The sequence below is a fragment of the Microcaecilia unicolor genome, chromosome 2 (assembly GCF_901765095.1).
Source record: "Microcaecilia unicolor chromosome 2, aMicUni1.1, whole genome shotgun sequence".
Lineage (NCBI taxonomy): Eukaryota > Metazoa > Chordata > Amphibia > Gymnophiona > Siphonopidae > Microcaecilia > Microcaecilia unicolor.
The window spans coordinates 212,426,629-212,442,450 of record NC_044032.1 but is presented as its reverse complement, the minus strand read 5'-3'; the positions used below and the strand labels follow the sequence as shown (position 1 = coordinate 212,442,450).

The following is a 15,822-nucleotide window of genomic DNA, read 5'->3' as shown; positions in this document are numbered from 1 at the left end:
GCTGCAAGTGGAACTGTGTTTAAAAGCCTTGCTACTTTGGGAGACTGTGTTTGAAAAGCCAGGCTACATTTAGGGCTGTGTTTGGGGAAAAGCCCTGCTGCAAGTGGAACTGTGTTTAAAAGCCTTGCTACTTTGGGAGACTGTGTTTGAAAAGCCAGGCTACATTTAGGGCTGTGTTTGGAAAAGCCCTGCTGCAAGTGGAACTGTGTTTAAAGGCCTTGCTACCTTGGGAGACTGTGTTTGAAAAGCCAGGCTACCTTTAGGGCTGTGTTTGGAAAAGCCCTGCTGCAAGTGGAACTGTGTTTAAAGGCCTTGCTACTTTGTAAGACTGTGTTTGAAAGGCCGGGCTACATTTAGGGCTGTGTTTGGAAAAGCCCTGCTGCAATTGAAACTGGGTGTAAAAGCCTGGCTGTAAATTGAAAGGGGCTGGAAACCGCCTGTCTCCCCAGAGAGCCGGGGTTTTGAGTGGAAAGACCCCTAAGGAATTGGGACAACTGAGAAACAGGGATCAGAGCTGAGTGCCAGCCGGATCCTTTCTACAATACGTAATGGCTTCATCTGCTTGATGACAAGGAAATATATGGTTTACTGGAAGGCAAAACACATTTCTATATGACTAAAAACAAATGATAAACATACATTTCTACAAGAATCCAATAAAAATATATGAATTAAAAATTAGACTACAATTTTAATCAAATAATAAAACAAGAAATTATATGATGCAAAAAAACAATGAACCATTTAAAATGCGATTTGCTGATGAACAAATTCTCACATTTCCCACTTGTATGCCACCAGGGCCTGCTTGACCATCTGAGCCAAAAACCACCGGGGGCCTCCCTGGCAGATGGGCCCAAGGGGGGTGGGGGTGGGGGGAACAGGTCCTGCTGCATCAAAAGAGATACAGACACCTGCAGTTCCCACCAGGGAGAAGCACAGCCCTAGCAAAAATCACCCCCCCCCCCCCCCAGGCCACTTCCAGTCAGAAACAGGTCATCACAATTTAGGCACACCGAACTGGCAGTTGTACTCAGGAGCCAGAGCTTGCAGGACCCGCAGCACCTGCCTGCCAGCATTTTCAACCTAATAACTAAATAAAACCCATTAGAAGACAACAAAGAAGGTTCCTTAAAACGCTACCTGGACTGGGTTTTGATGACGAGGTGAACAGTGAGTCCATCATGTATTCCATGCTGGCTCAGCGTATCTTGATCTTTCAAAATTTTGCCGGCAAATATGAGTACAAGTTGGTCAGTGTGAGATTTAAAGCGCTTGGAGATTTCTTCTTTAAACTAAAATAAGAGAGAAAAAGAACAAGTATTATGACTAAATTAATTTACTGGGTGGGGGAGGGAGCACACAATTCATTCTACATTTTTGGCAGAGCTTTCAATTTCCTGAAAAGCAACAGATTTAACGGGTCTATTCAGAAGAGATGCTGGGTTCCAAAAAAACTCACAGCTTTAAAAGACATTTCTCACAAGGAAGAACATACATGCATTAATTCCTCTGCTTCACCAACAGGTGAATTTTCGAAAGAGAAGGACGCCCATCTTGGCAAAATGGAAAGCCAATTTTGGGCATCCTCAACTGCTTTCCGTCACGGGGATGACCAAAATTCATGGGGGTGTGTCGGCACCATACCAAATGCAGGACTGGGGCGTGATTTAGAGATGGGCATCCTCGGCCAATAATGGAAAAAAGAAGGGCGTCCCTGCTGAAAATTTGGCAGACTTTACTTGGTCCATTTTTTTTTCACGACCAAGCCTAGAAAAGCTGCCCGAACTGACCAGATGACTACCAGAGGGAATCGGGGATAACCTCCCCTTACTCCACCAGTGGTCACCAACCCCCTCCCACCCAAACAAAAAAAAATTTAACACATTTTTTGCCAGCCTCTATGCCAGCCTCAAATGTCATACCCACCTCCATCATAGCAGTATGCAGGTCTCTGGAGGAGTTTTTAGTGGGTGCAGTGCACATCAGGCAGGTGGACCCAGGCCCACCCCCCCCCCCCACCTGTTACACTTGTGGTGGTAAATGTTGAGCCCTCCAAAATGTTGAGCCCTCCAAACCCCCCCCCAAAAAACAAACAAACCACTGTACCCACATGTAGGTGCCCCCTTTCACCCCTTAGGGCTATGGTAGTGGTGTATAGTTGGGGGGGGGGGGGGTTGGGGGGCTCAGCACCAAAGGTAAGGGAGCTATGCATCTGGGAGCAATTTGTAAAGTCCACTGCAGTGCCCCCTAGGGTGCCTGGTTGGTGTCCTGGCATGTCAGGGGGACCAGTGCACTATGAATGCTGGCTCCTCCCATGACCAAATAGCTTGGATTTGGCCATTTTTGAGATGGGCATCCTCAGTTTCCATTATCGCCGAAAACTGGGGCCAAACATCTCAAAAACGACCTGGGGACGACCATCTCTAAGGTCGACCTAAATTTCATGATTTGGGCGTCCCCGACCATATTATCGAAACAAAGGATGGCCGTCCATCTTGTTTTGATAATATGGATTGCCGCCCCCCCCCCCCCCCGTCCTGCGAGGACGCCCTCATGACAACTTGGGCACCCCGTTAGATTATGCCCCTCCAAATGAACAGGGAATTATTCACCCATACATTTACACCCATTTCTACCTGTGTATTAGAGCTCTCCAACCCAAAGCATTTACCCTTTCCCAAAGATAAAAAGATGCGTTAGAAGTTCCTTTTTCACACATCTGCACAGTTCATTAAGTAACTCACCTTGAGCTACTACTGAAAAGGTGTGAGCTAAATCCCAATAAATATAGTCTATGGGCACAATTTTGTTATTCTCCTGGCAAAAAGGCAAACCTACATGAAACAAACCATGCTAACTTACCATCACATGCTATAAAATGGAAGGAAGACAATGCCTTTGTTCTCTGAAAAGCCACTAGCTACATCTCTTTATGGCAAAAAGAAAAAAAATAGTCATGTCCATTAAATGTCTTTCCTTTAACCCCACTGCACCCATCCTGTATGATTGGGTTGTATCTCTTATTACCATGTACCAGCAGGAAGTACACAAACTGACTTTTCCCAGTGACATCACCAATATTCCTCTGCTAAAGTAGCAGAAGATCCCCAATACTACACCAGAGGGCTGAAAACCTTGACTGGCTGGGTTTGCCCTGAGGACCGGGTTGAAAAGCTCTGTACGACACCCATGTCCCATCAAACCATTGCAGCCATAATTAAATGTCATTAATTTATTTTTTGAATGACCACCACTAAAGAGGAGCAGAGACCTCAATGAGACCCTTGAGGTGAACTCTTGCAGGGGAGGGTTGCAGGATTATGCAATCAAGGCTAAAGGAAAATTAATTAACAGGATGCACTACACCATCCTGTAGAACTGGGATGTAACCAAGCAGAAACTCACTGGGTGGGGGAAGATTACGCCCCTTGAATGATGGCTCTGCCAAAATTTGACAGACTCTGGCCAGCACATCTAGTCTATAATGCTTCAGAAAGGAATGGAGTGGTGACCAGGTCACCATGCAGATCTCCCGATTCACATGAAAAGGAAATAAATACAAATAAAACCAAAAAAAAAAAGGACATATTTTTATTGGACTAACAATACATTTTTTGATTAGCTTTCGAAGGTAACCCCTCCCCCCTTCTTCAGATCAGAAATAAGCAAATGTTGATAAAAGTGAAACATCAAAGCATTCCAATTACAATTTTACAGGAAGAGGGTGGAATTGGTAAGGTGAGAAACAGGGAGCTGGGTGGATGAGAGACAGGGAGAGATGGTGGATAAAAGTGTGACAAAGCAGTAGAAGTTTATGGTTCAATGGATACAAGTAGTTGTATATCATCAGCATAAATGTAGAATTGTGTCCATTGACCAAAGCAGCTCAGCGAGAGGCTTGAGGTAGATATTAAATAGTAAATACTGTGCCACTGATACCTGTTTCTGCCAGTCTTGTAAGCATAATATTATCCACAGTGTCAAAGGCTATCGAGAAATCGAGCAACACTAGTATCGAGGCAGATCCCGTCACAGTTTCTGTGCAGATCAAGAAGGGGACACAAGAGCTGTCTCTGTTCCGTACCCAGGTCTGAAGCCAGATTGACATGGGTCTAGCCAATTCCTTTTAAAATTAGCCAGTTGTTGAGTGCAGACTGTCCGTTCTATAAGTTTTGCCAGGAAAAGAATGTTAAGAGATTAGTCAGTAGTTTGAGCTTCTCCTGGTCCTGTGTTCTTTTTTTCAATAGAGGGCACACCACAGCTTTTTTTTAGCATTGTTTGCAGCTGCCCTTCCATAACAGAGGAGTTCATTTTAATGGCCCCTTCAATGAGGCCTGTGCTTGCTCACTGTACAATCCTTGCTGGGCAGAGATCAAGAGGGCCGTCTGAAGGCCTTAGACCTTGCAGGATATTTTCTATAGTTTCCTCTGAGACCTGATTGAATGAGTCCCAAGTGGCTGTGCATGGTGGGGAAGAGGGGTGTGTTCTCTTTATTAGCTGGTAGGAGCTTTGATGGGACTGTCTGTAGGTCCTGATGGAGACCTTTAATTTTGTTGGCAAAGTAAGTGGCAAAGTCATTGCTGTTATTTGTGACTGGGAAGGCCGGTTCGGTTGTGGGATTTGCAGTAGGCTGTTTACTATTTTAAATAGCTGCTTGGTTGAATTTGCAGCTTGTTCTATGTGTTGAGAAAAATATTGTCTTTTGGCTGCAGTAATAGCCTGGCGGTACATTGCCATGTGTTTCTTACAGTTGAGCCTATCTTCATCTAGGTGAAATTTTTTCCATTTTCTTTCAAGTTGATGCCCTTGACTCTTAAGTAGCCTAGTGGTTAATGCAGCAGACTGATCCTGGGGAACTGGGTTTGATTCCCACTGCAGCAACTTGTGACTCTGGGCATGTCACTTAACCCTCCATTGCCCCATGAACAAATAAGTACCTGCATATACTATGTAAACTGCTTTGAACATAGTTCCCCAAAGATCCGTAGATCTGGGAAGAACAGGGAACATTTGTTTGTGGAGCAAAGGACCTTCTTTAGAGGGGCTGTTTTTTCCTAATGCCATTACTAAGCATGCACTCCAGATATCAACCTGTTCCCACACAGTCATCTTTTCATCTACATGGGGGTAGGACAAGGCCTGTAGGAAGTTTTCAGCAGTCAGATTTCTCATGTCTCAGATCTCTTTCCAAACTGATTAGGTCCATCTGTTTTATGAATTCCTTAATAGAAAATCTGATTAGGAAATGATCAGTCCATGATAGGGATGTTATCTCTATGCCACCAGCCTTGTGTTCCAAGATGTCGACCCCTTTGCAGAACACCAAGTCTGGCCCTTTTAATGGGTTGGAGACTGTTGATGTACCTGACAGCAGTTAACTTATCAGTCATCACTCAAGACTACTCTCCCCCAGAGCAGGAAGAGAATTCCACTAGAGCCAAGCAGACCGCTCAGATCTCCAGGTTGTTGATGAACCATGAGGCCTTCAGATGGACCTACACCCCAGCGCCACTGTACCCAAACAATGATCCCTCCCAACTAAGAACATTTGCATTTGTTGTCACTACCACCCAGTTGGGCAGGTCCAGCAGACCTGCCCCTCTCTAGGACAGCCCAGGCTCTCTAGAGTTCAGCAGACTTAAGACCGTGGCAGCTCCTAGAGGTTCCTTTTGGCTATTCTCATCTGCATTGTTTGCATGTATAAGTCTTGTCTGTTATGCAGTAGGACTCCTGAGGAAGGCTTTATAGCCAAAAAACACAGCCCGTGTTAGGTCTGCAGTCTGAAGTTTTAACCTCTGTTCCAGCTCTAAACTTTAGTGTCTTCTATAAAGGACTTCCTGCTGTCATCCTGGTCCATTTATGTGGTCATTCCCACTGGTTTTTGTCCTTCCAAAGACACAAAGTAATTTTACAGAAAACAAAAGGAAGAATGTTTTACTTATGTTTTATAATCAATCAAGCCCACATCAAAGGGAGATTATTTTACTTTTAAACGTGTTTGTCCCTTGTTTATTTTGTTTTGTGATAAAACAGAAAAATTAAGGCTGAGGAACCAAGATAGCACCATAGGCAAAAATGCTGGCACGGCTCATCTTACAGTGCCATTGGGAATTTTTCCCTGACATTATGGGGGGGAAAGATGGGCAAAAACTTCATGACTGCCTTGCTCCAGCCAACGCTGGAAGCATGTAGAGTTGCTCCTGAGAGATCTTTCTTCTTTGGCATCTCCAGGACTATCAGAGAGGGTTTCTCTGAGCCCTGAGGAATGTGTAACCCCACCTCAACCTCATAGCTTCTCCTTCCTGCCGCAGGCCATGCAAGTGAAGGTGCAGAAAACCTATTCAAAGCCACTGTCATCAAGGGAGACCCAGCAATGTTTTCCACCCCCTCCAACTTGGGAGCAGCTGGAAGAACCAGTAGGGGAGGAGATGGAGGTGCTTCAGCTGGAACTGGATCAGCTTTTTTTGGCTACAAGTACCCTTGCTGTGTTAAGGGATGCCAATGGGGCATTGGAACGGTGTTGTGTTTTTCTGCTAAGATATCTGAAGATTTGGGCAAAGTCGATGTTTTGTTTCAGGAGTACATGGTAATCCAAATTCAGCAAGCTTCTCGAGTTAATAATCTGGGAGACTAACTTTAAAGATTTTCAATCTGTGGTTAAAGTCCATACTAATGTACAAACTGGATTAGTTAAGTTTGAATATTTGAAGAATCATAGTAGAGTCTTGAATTTTCATTTATTCTTAAGTCTCCAGGCATAAGCCCAGTGGCTAAGTTACAGAAATATTTATTGGAGGTTTTGGAGTTTCCAAGTAATCTACCTCCTATAACTAAGGCCTATTATCTCTGTCATCAAGAGATAGAAATCTGGAAAACCAGACTCCAAGGACTATGTAAGTGACAGCTTTTTTTTTTTCTTTCAGAAAGAACTTTGCCACACTTGCTCTCGAGCATGATAGAACTTAATATTACGTTCATACTTCAGAAAAAGATGTTTTTCTATGTGTGTTTTTTTTTTTTTTTTTTTTTTAAGGTAAAGGTCTTCCCAGATTTAAGTAGAGAGACAAAGAAGAGGTGGAAGAACTTTTTGACCTTTAGGCCTTGAGTCTTGGCTCTTGGGGCAATATCGTCTTTAAAAGCATCTACATGGGAGTTGTAATTGTGGTTCAGTTAATGTCTTATTCTTTGAACCTAAACAATTATCTTGAGTTTTTGGTTTCTAGGGAAGGTTCGAACCTCTGTTTTGTCATCTGCCTCCACCGACTAGTTTGAACTCTTACATACTGCAGTACTTACATCTTTTTGATGTAATGATGCCTTTCCTTCTTTTTTGCTATTACCTTGGATCTCCAAGGTTGTGGACTATTTTTGACATAACTTTTCTCTATGTAATGGTTTTCTATTTTCCTTGCTCATATGTATTTTGTATTGAATATTTGAAATCTCAATCCTATATAATAATTCTCACCTCCAACATTCTGAGGCTGCCTGGAACCATGGATCATGTTGGAGTAGATAATAGTGATGTCACACAACCCACACCAGATTGGCCAGTAGAATGGAGAGGGGCGGAGCCACAATACAGGGAGCAGCAAATCAGCACAACACGGGGAATGCACAGCAGCAGGAACAGAAGCCTCACACAGTCACTCTCTCAAACATACACACTCAGAGGAAAACCTTGCTAGCGCCCGTTTCCTTTCAAACAGAAATGGGCCTTTTTTACTAGTAAATGAATAATTGTTTTTAAATGAAGGCAGATAAAACCCATATGGCCTATCCAGTCTTTCCATCCATACAATCTACTCTCCCCATCGCTCCCTTTGAGATCCTACGTACTTGTCCCAACTTTCTTGAATTCAGATAGCTTTCATCTCCACCACCTCCAAACAGGCAGCTGTTCCACAAATTCTCCACTCTTTCTGTGAAGTATTTCCTCAGGTTACTTCTGAGTCCATCCCCTTTCACCTTTATCCTATGCGCCCTCATTGCAGAGCTTCCTTTCAATTGATTCCTGTCATTAATGCCATGTATGTATTTAAAAGTCTATCATATCTCTCCTCTCTTGCCTTTCTTCCAAAATATACATGTTGAGATCTTTAAGTTTGTCCCCATATGCTTTATTACAAAGATCACTGACCATTTTAGTAACCACCCTCTGGACTGACTCGATCCTGTTTATATCTTCTTGAAGGTGCAATCTCCAAAATTGTACACAGTATTCTAAATAAGACCTCACCAGTCTTAATTATTACTTCCTTTTTCCCACTGGCCATTCCTCTCCCTATGCATCCAAGCACCCTTCTAGCATTTGTTGTTGCCTTTTCTACTATTTGGCCACCTTAAGATCATCAAGTATGATCACACCAAGTCCCGCTCTTTCGTGCAAAAAAAAAAAAGTTCTTCCCCTAAACTGTACTGGTCCCTCAAGATTTTGCAGCCCAAATGTATGAATGTGCATTTTTTTTAGCATTAAATTTTAGCTATCAAATTCTGGACCATTCAAGCTTCCCTAGGATCTTCCTCATGTTATCCACACCATCAGGGGTGTCTACTCTATTGCAGATTTTGGTATCATCCACAAAGAGGCAAACCTTACCAGAAAGCCCTTCAGCAATGTTGCTTACAAAAGTGTTAAAACCAAGAATCAAACCTTGATGTACACCACTGGTAACATCCTTTTCCTCAGAGTGAGCTCCATTTACCACTACCATCTCTCACCTTCAATTCAACTAGTTTCTAACTCAGTCACTCACTTTGGGGCCCGTACTGAAGGTGCTCAGTTTATTAGTTGCCTAAGTATTACTTTAAAAGATTACGTACGTAATGTATTACCAAAGTGTTATACATAGGACATCACAGGAAGACACTGAAGCATAGAGCTCCCACAACGAATTTTATAAACACAACTTGCCTTTGATATGTGCAACTTTCTTTAAATAAGTCATCTTACTTTAACTTTTCTTACTCTCTTGCCTATCTATATGTTACATTGTTTATACCCAACACTGTCAACTAAAATGTTCTATTACATATTGTGTTGACATTGCAAATAGTATACAATGCCATACTTTGTACTGTTTGAATATTGTTACTGCTGTCTATTGCTCATGTTTGATATCTTACTGTACACTACCTTGAGTGAATTCCTTCAAAAAGGCAATAACTAAATCCTAACATACATAATAGCGTTAAAGACACCAGTGACAGGACTTTTGCTAAGCTATGGCTTCAAAAATCCAGTGGAAAGATCCAGAGAAGCAATGTCTTGGGGAAACTAAGATGGTGGAACAGAACTCCTCTCCCAATCCAACCATCTGCTCCACTTGGATGGCAGAAATCGCAGCAGATGTGACGGCCACAGTTGAAGCAGCTTTAGATAAAATACAACATCTGTTCGACAAGCTACAAGCAGCACACATTGGCCTGGGTCTGGAATGGGACACCCACCAGCATCAAACTGACATGCTTGAAGAGAAGGTGCAGGCTGCAGACCAACTGCACAACAGATTCTCTCAACAACTCAAGACTTTAGAAGAGAAAGTTGATGAGCTTGAAAAAACAGATCCACCATTAATTTACAACTGGTTGATTTACAGGAGTCACTGGAAGACAGAACAAGGGATCTTGGAGATTTGCATGCCACAAAACTGTGAATATCTTGTGTCATTCTATATAGAGAGGTCCCAGAGACTAAGCCCAAAGCAGAAGAACTCACCCTTGAACTGTTCCACTGAGTGCATAATTTCATTCATAAAACAATTCTGCATCTGTGGGATGCTATGGAATAAAACATTATCCAAAAGGGAAATAATAAACCTTATTAACTGAAGGAAAAAGTAGTATCTCCCATCCCAAACCTTGTACCAAAAAGTTCTTCCATGTAACCACTGGAGTTTGTTCATACCTTCCCGGACTTTAAATTTTTTGATCCATCCACTGTTCTCAGGATTCCCATCAAATTTTACTGACCTTCCCCTTGCAACTCAAGTAACTATGTAGAAGTCCATTATTCGTTTCTCACTTAAGCCAGTTGTCCTATTTCATAAAACTGTAGCCCCTAAACCTTGGTACCAAGGTGATTTATAGCTAATGAATTGGGAACTATGCTGAGCCAAAAGGACATGGCACATGAAGACTTCGCTCCCCTACAGATCTCAAATTAACACCAGTTTCTCCATACCTACCATGCTCAAAATCTGTTTGCCATTAATACTACACTTCAGCTTCAGATAATGCCAAAACATTAATTCCAGGTATTCGCACATTTCTTCTCTTGGCTCTTGATGGTCTATCCCCACATCACAGTCTGCAACTCATTTCACTATTTTCTTTGACTGTAAAAAGAACAAAATGCTTTGGCCACACTTCCTCCCTCACCTCCTATGGTTAAGCCTCCCAATTCCCCAACTCATCCTTCTTGCTAGCAATTCAGTCTAACTGCTCTAACCCAAAGTTTACACCTAGCTTAGGAAAACTCTACCTGTCCACTGGATATTGTACCTTCTTCTTGGATTGGAAACCTCAGCACATACTTCTGCCTCTGCTTCTTAGTATGATCCACACTAGCATCTCAGCAGTGTTGTCCCTATTCACTGGAAAACTGCAGTTCACCCAGTCCTCAAGAAAAAAAAAAAAAAAAAAAAAACACCCCACAGACATCAACCTTGCAAATTTAGACATAAAAGCGTTATTAGAAAAAGGTCTAAAACTTGTTGAAAAGTTTGTTTTCTCTCAATTCACTCAACATGTTGAAACATCCATCACAATCTAGTTTGTCATGGCCATTCTACTGAAACTATTATCACCCCTCTTAAATTACATCCATACTGCTTTTGACCATGAAGATGCTATACTGCTCATCTCTCTGAAGCTGACCACCATGTTTGACTTGTTCAGTCATTTCCTGCTTCTTAAACATTTAGTCTCTTTGGACATCTCTGGCTCAGTCTTCTCCTGGTTCTCTTCTTTCCTTGCAAGTCTGCACTCCTATAACTTCAGAGCTCTGCTCTGTGACCTGTAGTGTCCCTGAAGGCTCAATACTATCCCCTCTTCTTTAACATCTTCCTCCCCCCCCCCCCCCCTTCCCCCAGCTAGCTTAATCCAGGCTACAGGAACTCGGTTCTATATGTATGCAGACAATATTCTCTTGGTTTCCATCCAAAATCCCTAGAGACCCGATTGCTCCACCCTGCAAATCTGTCTTGATTCTATTGACCTTTGATCACTTCTACTCATACGGTTCTTAACCCTTCCAAATCAGGTCAGGTGCCCTCTAGATAACTGGTCAAGAAACTCGCCCCCTTACGGCCCCCTCAATTCATAATATTCCACTTTGTTTAGTAGAGTCCTTTAAATACCTCTGGTTCTTTTCGATTCTCAGCTTTCATTTTCAACACAGATTGCTGCTGTTCTACGCTCCTGTTTCATGTCTCTGCGCACCATATGCTCTATTCTTCATTTCCTAGATACAGATGTTTGTGCAACACTTCTCCACGCTCTAGTCATATCTAGCTTGACTAGTGCAACATTTTCTACAACGGTCTTCCTGCCTTTCTTCTCAAAAAGCTTCAGACAGTGCAAAATGCCACCATTCATGTTCTTCAAGCGACGCCGCTTCGATCACATCTCACCCCTATTAAAGAACTACCATTGGCTCCCAGTTTCTTTTCGAATACAATATAAAGATTCTGACAACCCATAAAGTCCTTCATACTGGTATTCCCTCTTACCTATCAACTCTGATCATTCCATACAGACCCACACGCTCCCTACGCTCTTCCACTGGAAAATCATTTAGCTACCCCTCCCCTGTTTGAGACTTGAGTTCATTCATTTTCTTTTTCACCAGTCCCTTTATCTGGAATGCTCTTCCCTCCTGACCTCCAAGCTGAACTATTATATTCTCAATTTAAAGTTTCTCTTAAAACCCACCTTTTCTCCAAAGCTTTTGATGGTGTTTCATTGCTTGACTGGCGGACAGGCAGAGCAGCAGACATCCAGGCACTCTGCTCCCTTTATACCTTAAAATTTCCTTCTCTTCAGTTTTCCTATACATTATTGTAATTCTTTTCTATTATTTCAGCTAACTACTTTGATTCACGATTTGAAAGGTGGTATACCAAGTGCAAATAAACTGAACTATACTAGCTGCCAGTCTGTGCACAAGAACAAGAACAGCTACTTGCCCAACCCATCCAAACCTGCAGCCTGCCTGAGAGAAGCCTCAATGAAACTAGGCACCCCAAAACCACAGCACTCTCTGCAGCAATACTTGCTGAATACAGCCCAGTCCATGTTCCCACTTGTTTCGAGCTGCCAGATCACTACTTTCACTCAGCACTGCTGCTGGAAAGTTCTCACGTTACTGCTGGCCCTAGGAGCTACCAAGAGCACAGCCCCCTTGCAGCATTGCTGAATATGGCTCAACCTTCATACCATGGAAGAAGCCTTCCCCACAGACTGCTGAACGGCAGGCTGACGACAGTCTCCCCCTAATCACTAGGCTTGAAACAGCAATTCTGCTCAGCTTCCCTTTAAAGGCCACAGTTCTTCCTCCTATTCTCTTCTGAAGCCTCAACAGCAATGTCCTTCCAGGACTTTTTTCTGCTGCCAGATGATGGTTGCCTCTTCACCAATCCCCTGGGTGCCTTTTTCTTTTTGTGTTTTTCTCCCTAAAAACAGGATAAACTTCTTTCAGCATTAAAAGGGAGCAAGGCTGTGGTGCCATGGAGCAGACAGGAAGCTAAAACGCTCCGTTCATGAACTGTACTGGAATAGTCTGCAAATTTACCCGTTCTTTCTTTACTTCCAATAAGTATCATGGAGCTATAAAGCTGGTAGCTGTTCTTACCTCTTCACCCATTTGATTTTGGAGGTCTAATGGCAGCTAAGCCACTGTGTAAAGACAAAGATAAGGACTGCTCCCGCACCATTAACAGCAGCCTGTGACAAACCTATCACAGGACAGCAGCAGTGGAGTATACATTCAACAAAAAAAACTACAGCAGATTCTAGACAAGCTAGAATTGATAGAAAATAGAATACATGGCATTACAATGGAATTATAAACCATGCAGTAATGTGTGGTGGCAGTGGAGGATTTCTGCCATGTACCTGCGACCTGGTTTGGCCAAACAGGATACTGGGCTAGAGGGACCATTGGTCTGACCGAGAATGGCTACTCTTATGTTCTTATGATTCGGTGCAGCACAGAAAGCGCGGGTACCTGTATGAAGGAGAAGATACTGTAACTGGAAGAAAAAAAATAGATGAACTGGAGAATCACTCAAAGAGAAAACCTGCTTCCGGCGAGATTACCTGAATGTCTTTTGGATGCAGACTAACATGGCTTCCTAGAATATTGGCTGCAAACCTCACTGCAATTGCAGAAGAGCGGGCCAGTACACACTGAGCTTGCACATTATATGGGCACTAAGCAAGACAACAATGCTCACCTGAAGGTGGTGATTCTCAAATTAAACTATACTCAAAACAAGTCATACTGCAGGCTATAAGAAAAGAGAAGAATCTAGAATACTATGGGTGCAAAATTATTTGCTTCCTGGACTATTCAAATAAGGTGTCTAGTATGCAGAGAGCCTTCACGCCAATATGCACTTGGCTGATAAATTCAGATTCGCTTTACAACAATGTATCCAGCACAATTAATTATATATCAAGGCAAAAAATCTTTGATAAGTTTAATGAGGCTTGCTTGTGAACCGAATGGGAGGGGCAAACCCAGATAGCAGTAGTGCCCCTTAAGTTTCAATTATCATTGGCATAGTGCCATAAAAAGGGATTTGCAGCTGGAATCCTCTTATAAATCAATCTGGAGATCCTTACTGACTAATACAACTCGATGGAGAGGTTGGTTGTAAAGTCATGGTCATATAGATTGGTTTAATTGTTTGAAATATGGAACATTCCAGATATGGACATTTTCCTTGAACATGTCACCCTATATATTTTTTTAACTCTCTCTCTCAGAGCTATCGGATGGTATGGACTTTTTTAAGATAACTTTGGAAGAGATAATGACGTGTGTTGTTACAGCCCAGTAGTGACATAAGGGTCATTCCATGCCAAGTGGTCTAAATCTTCCCACCATCATGTCTCCAATTTTGTTCAAATTTTATCTGTTGCGCTAGTCTTCCCAAAATTTGAGGACTAACTGCAATAGCTGCACATCTGGGCCAAGTGGTCTAAATCTTCCCACCATCATGTCTCCAATTTTGTTCAAATTTTATCTGTTGCGCTAGTCTTCCCAAAATTTGAGGACTAACTGCAATAGCTGCACATCTAGACCCCCTTTTCTGAAAGGTTGTCAGTCCATGAGCGTGCAACATTTACCAAAATGCCATTTTTGGGGGTCTAATAAAATCCAAACACATAAGTGGCTAAAAAATTCAAATCCTGTACAGTTTTTGATGCTAATTCCGATGAAATACATTTTAACATTATGGATGCAAAATCCAGTCAAACAAGTTGACTCAAAGTGTGCATCAAAATTGGTCGCGACTCATCGGAACATATTTGGACCAATATTCAGACCGCAACAACTTCCATGCAAACAGATACGGACCTGAAATTTTGAAAAAGCATTATGCTTGTGCTGGACATAATACTGCCAGATTTGCAACTAACCAGCATCTATAACTGCCCTGCAGGATCTCTTCAAAGTTGGCACTGTCAGCGCAGATGGTAAAATGCACCAAAGTTCAAAGCCAATTATTAAAAAAGAAAGAGTCTGCCTGAATCAGCTTGTGAACAGTATCATCTGAAAGAGAAAATAGATGCTGGTTAGTTGCAAATCTGGCAGTATTATGTCCAGCACAAGCATAAAGTCCATATCTTTGTTTGCATGGAAGTTGTTGCGGTCTGAATATTGGTCCAAATATGTTCCGATGAGTCGCGACCAATTTTGATGCACACTTTGAGTCAACTTGTTTGACTGGATTTTGCATCCATAATGTTAAAATGTATTTCATCGGAATTAGCATCAAAAACTGTACAGGATTTGAATTTTTTAGCCACTTATGTGTTTGGATTTTATTAGACCCCCCAAAATGGCATTTTGGTAAATGTTGCGCGCTCATGGACTGACCTTTCAGAAAAGGGGGTCTAGATGTGCAACTATTGCAGTTAGAGACCTCAAATTTGGGGAAACTTTAACACCTGACTCGCGCAACAGATAACATTTGAACAAAATTGAGAACATGATGGTGGGAACTTTTTTAAATTTTAGACCACTTGGCATGGAATGACCCATAAAAGACATAAGCCAAAAGCTGTTTGCATCTCTCAAACTGGGACTAGTATAATAACCTTTAGCAGGCTTGATAACATTACGTACAGTCAACACAGTACCTTATGATATCTTCCAAAAATGCCATTGCTCATCTTAACTGAGCTTGCAGGATCATCTTCTTGTGATGCTATTCGACTCTCTTTGTAAATCTTCAACTAAGGCCATTGCCTATCCCAATACTTCTGCGAGAGACCTCTATAATCGCTCGCTGTATCTACTGATTTGTTTAACCCCATTCAACAATTCTTAACTCCACTACCTTGTAACTTCCCCCCCCCCCCCCCCCCCGATTGTTCCATGGGAGCCACATTGAACCTACCAATAGGTGGGAAAATGCAGGATACAAATGCAATAAGTCCTATATATTTGTTTCTACGATTGTTTTTAAATGGTTTTATACTATAGAAAAGTGGGTGGGGGAGGGAAGGTGTAAAGTAAAGAGGAGAAGAGAGACAAGAGGAAGTGGGAATGAGAGGGTTTGGAAAGGGGGAGAATCTATATACACA

At 42.3% G+C, this 15,822-nt stretch overlaps 1 protein-coding gene across 2 annotated transcripts in view; it reads right to left on the bottom strand.

Moving 5' to 3' along the window:
• The window catches only part of UBQLN1 (ubiquilin 1), a 119,962-nt gene that overhangs the window by 99,071 nt on the left and 5,069 nt on the right, over positions 1-15,822 (bottom strand). For both annotated transcript variants that reach the window (XM_030193694.1, XM_030193695.1), the window contains exon 2: positions 1,144-1,295. In XM_030193694.1, the coding sequence (XP_030049554.1) occupies positions 1,144-1,295 (152 nt within the window). The remainder of the gene's footprint in view (positions 1-1,143; positions 1,296-15,822) is intronic.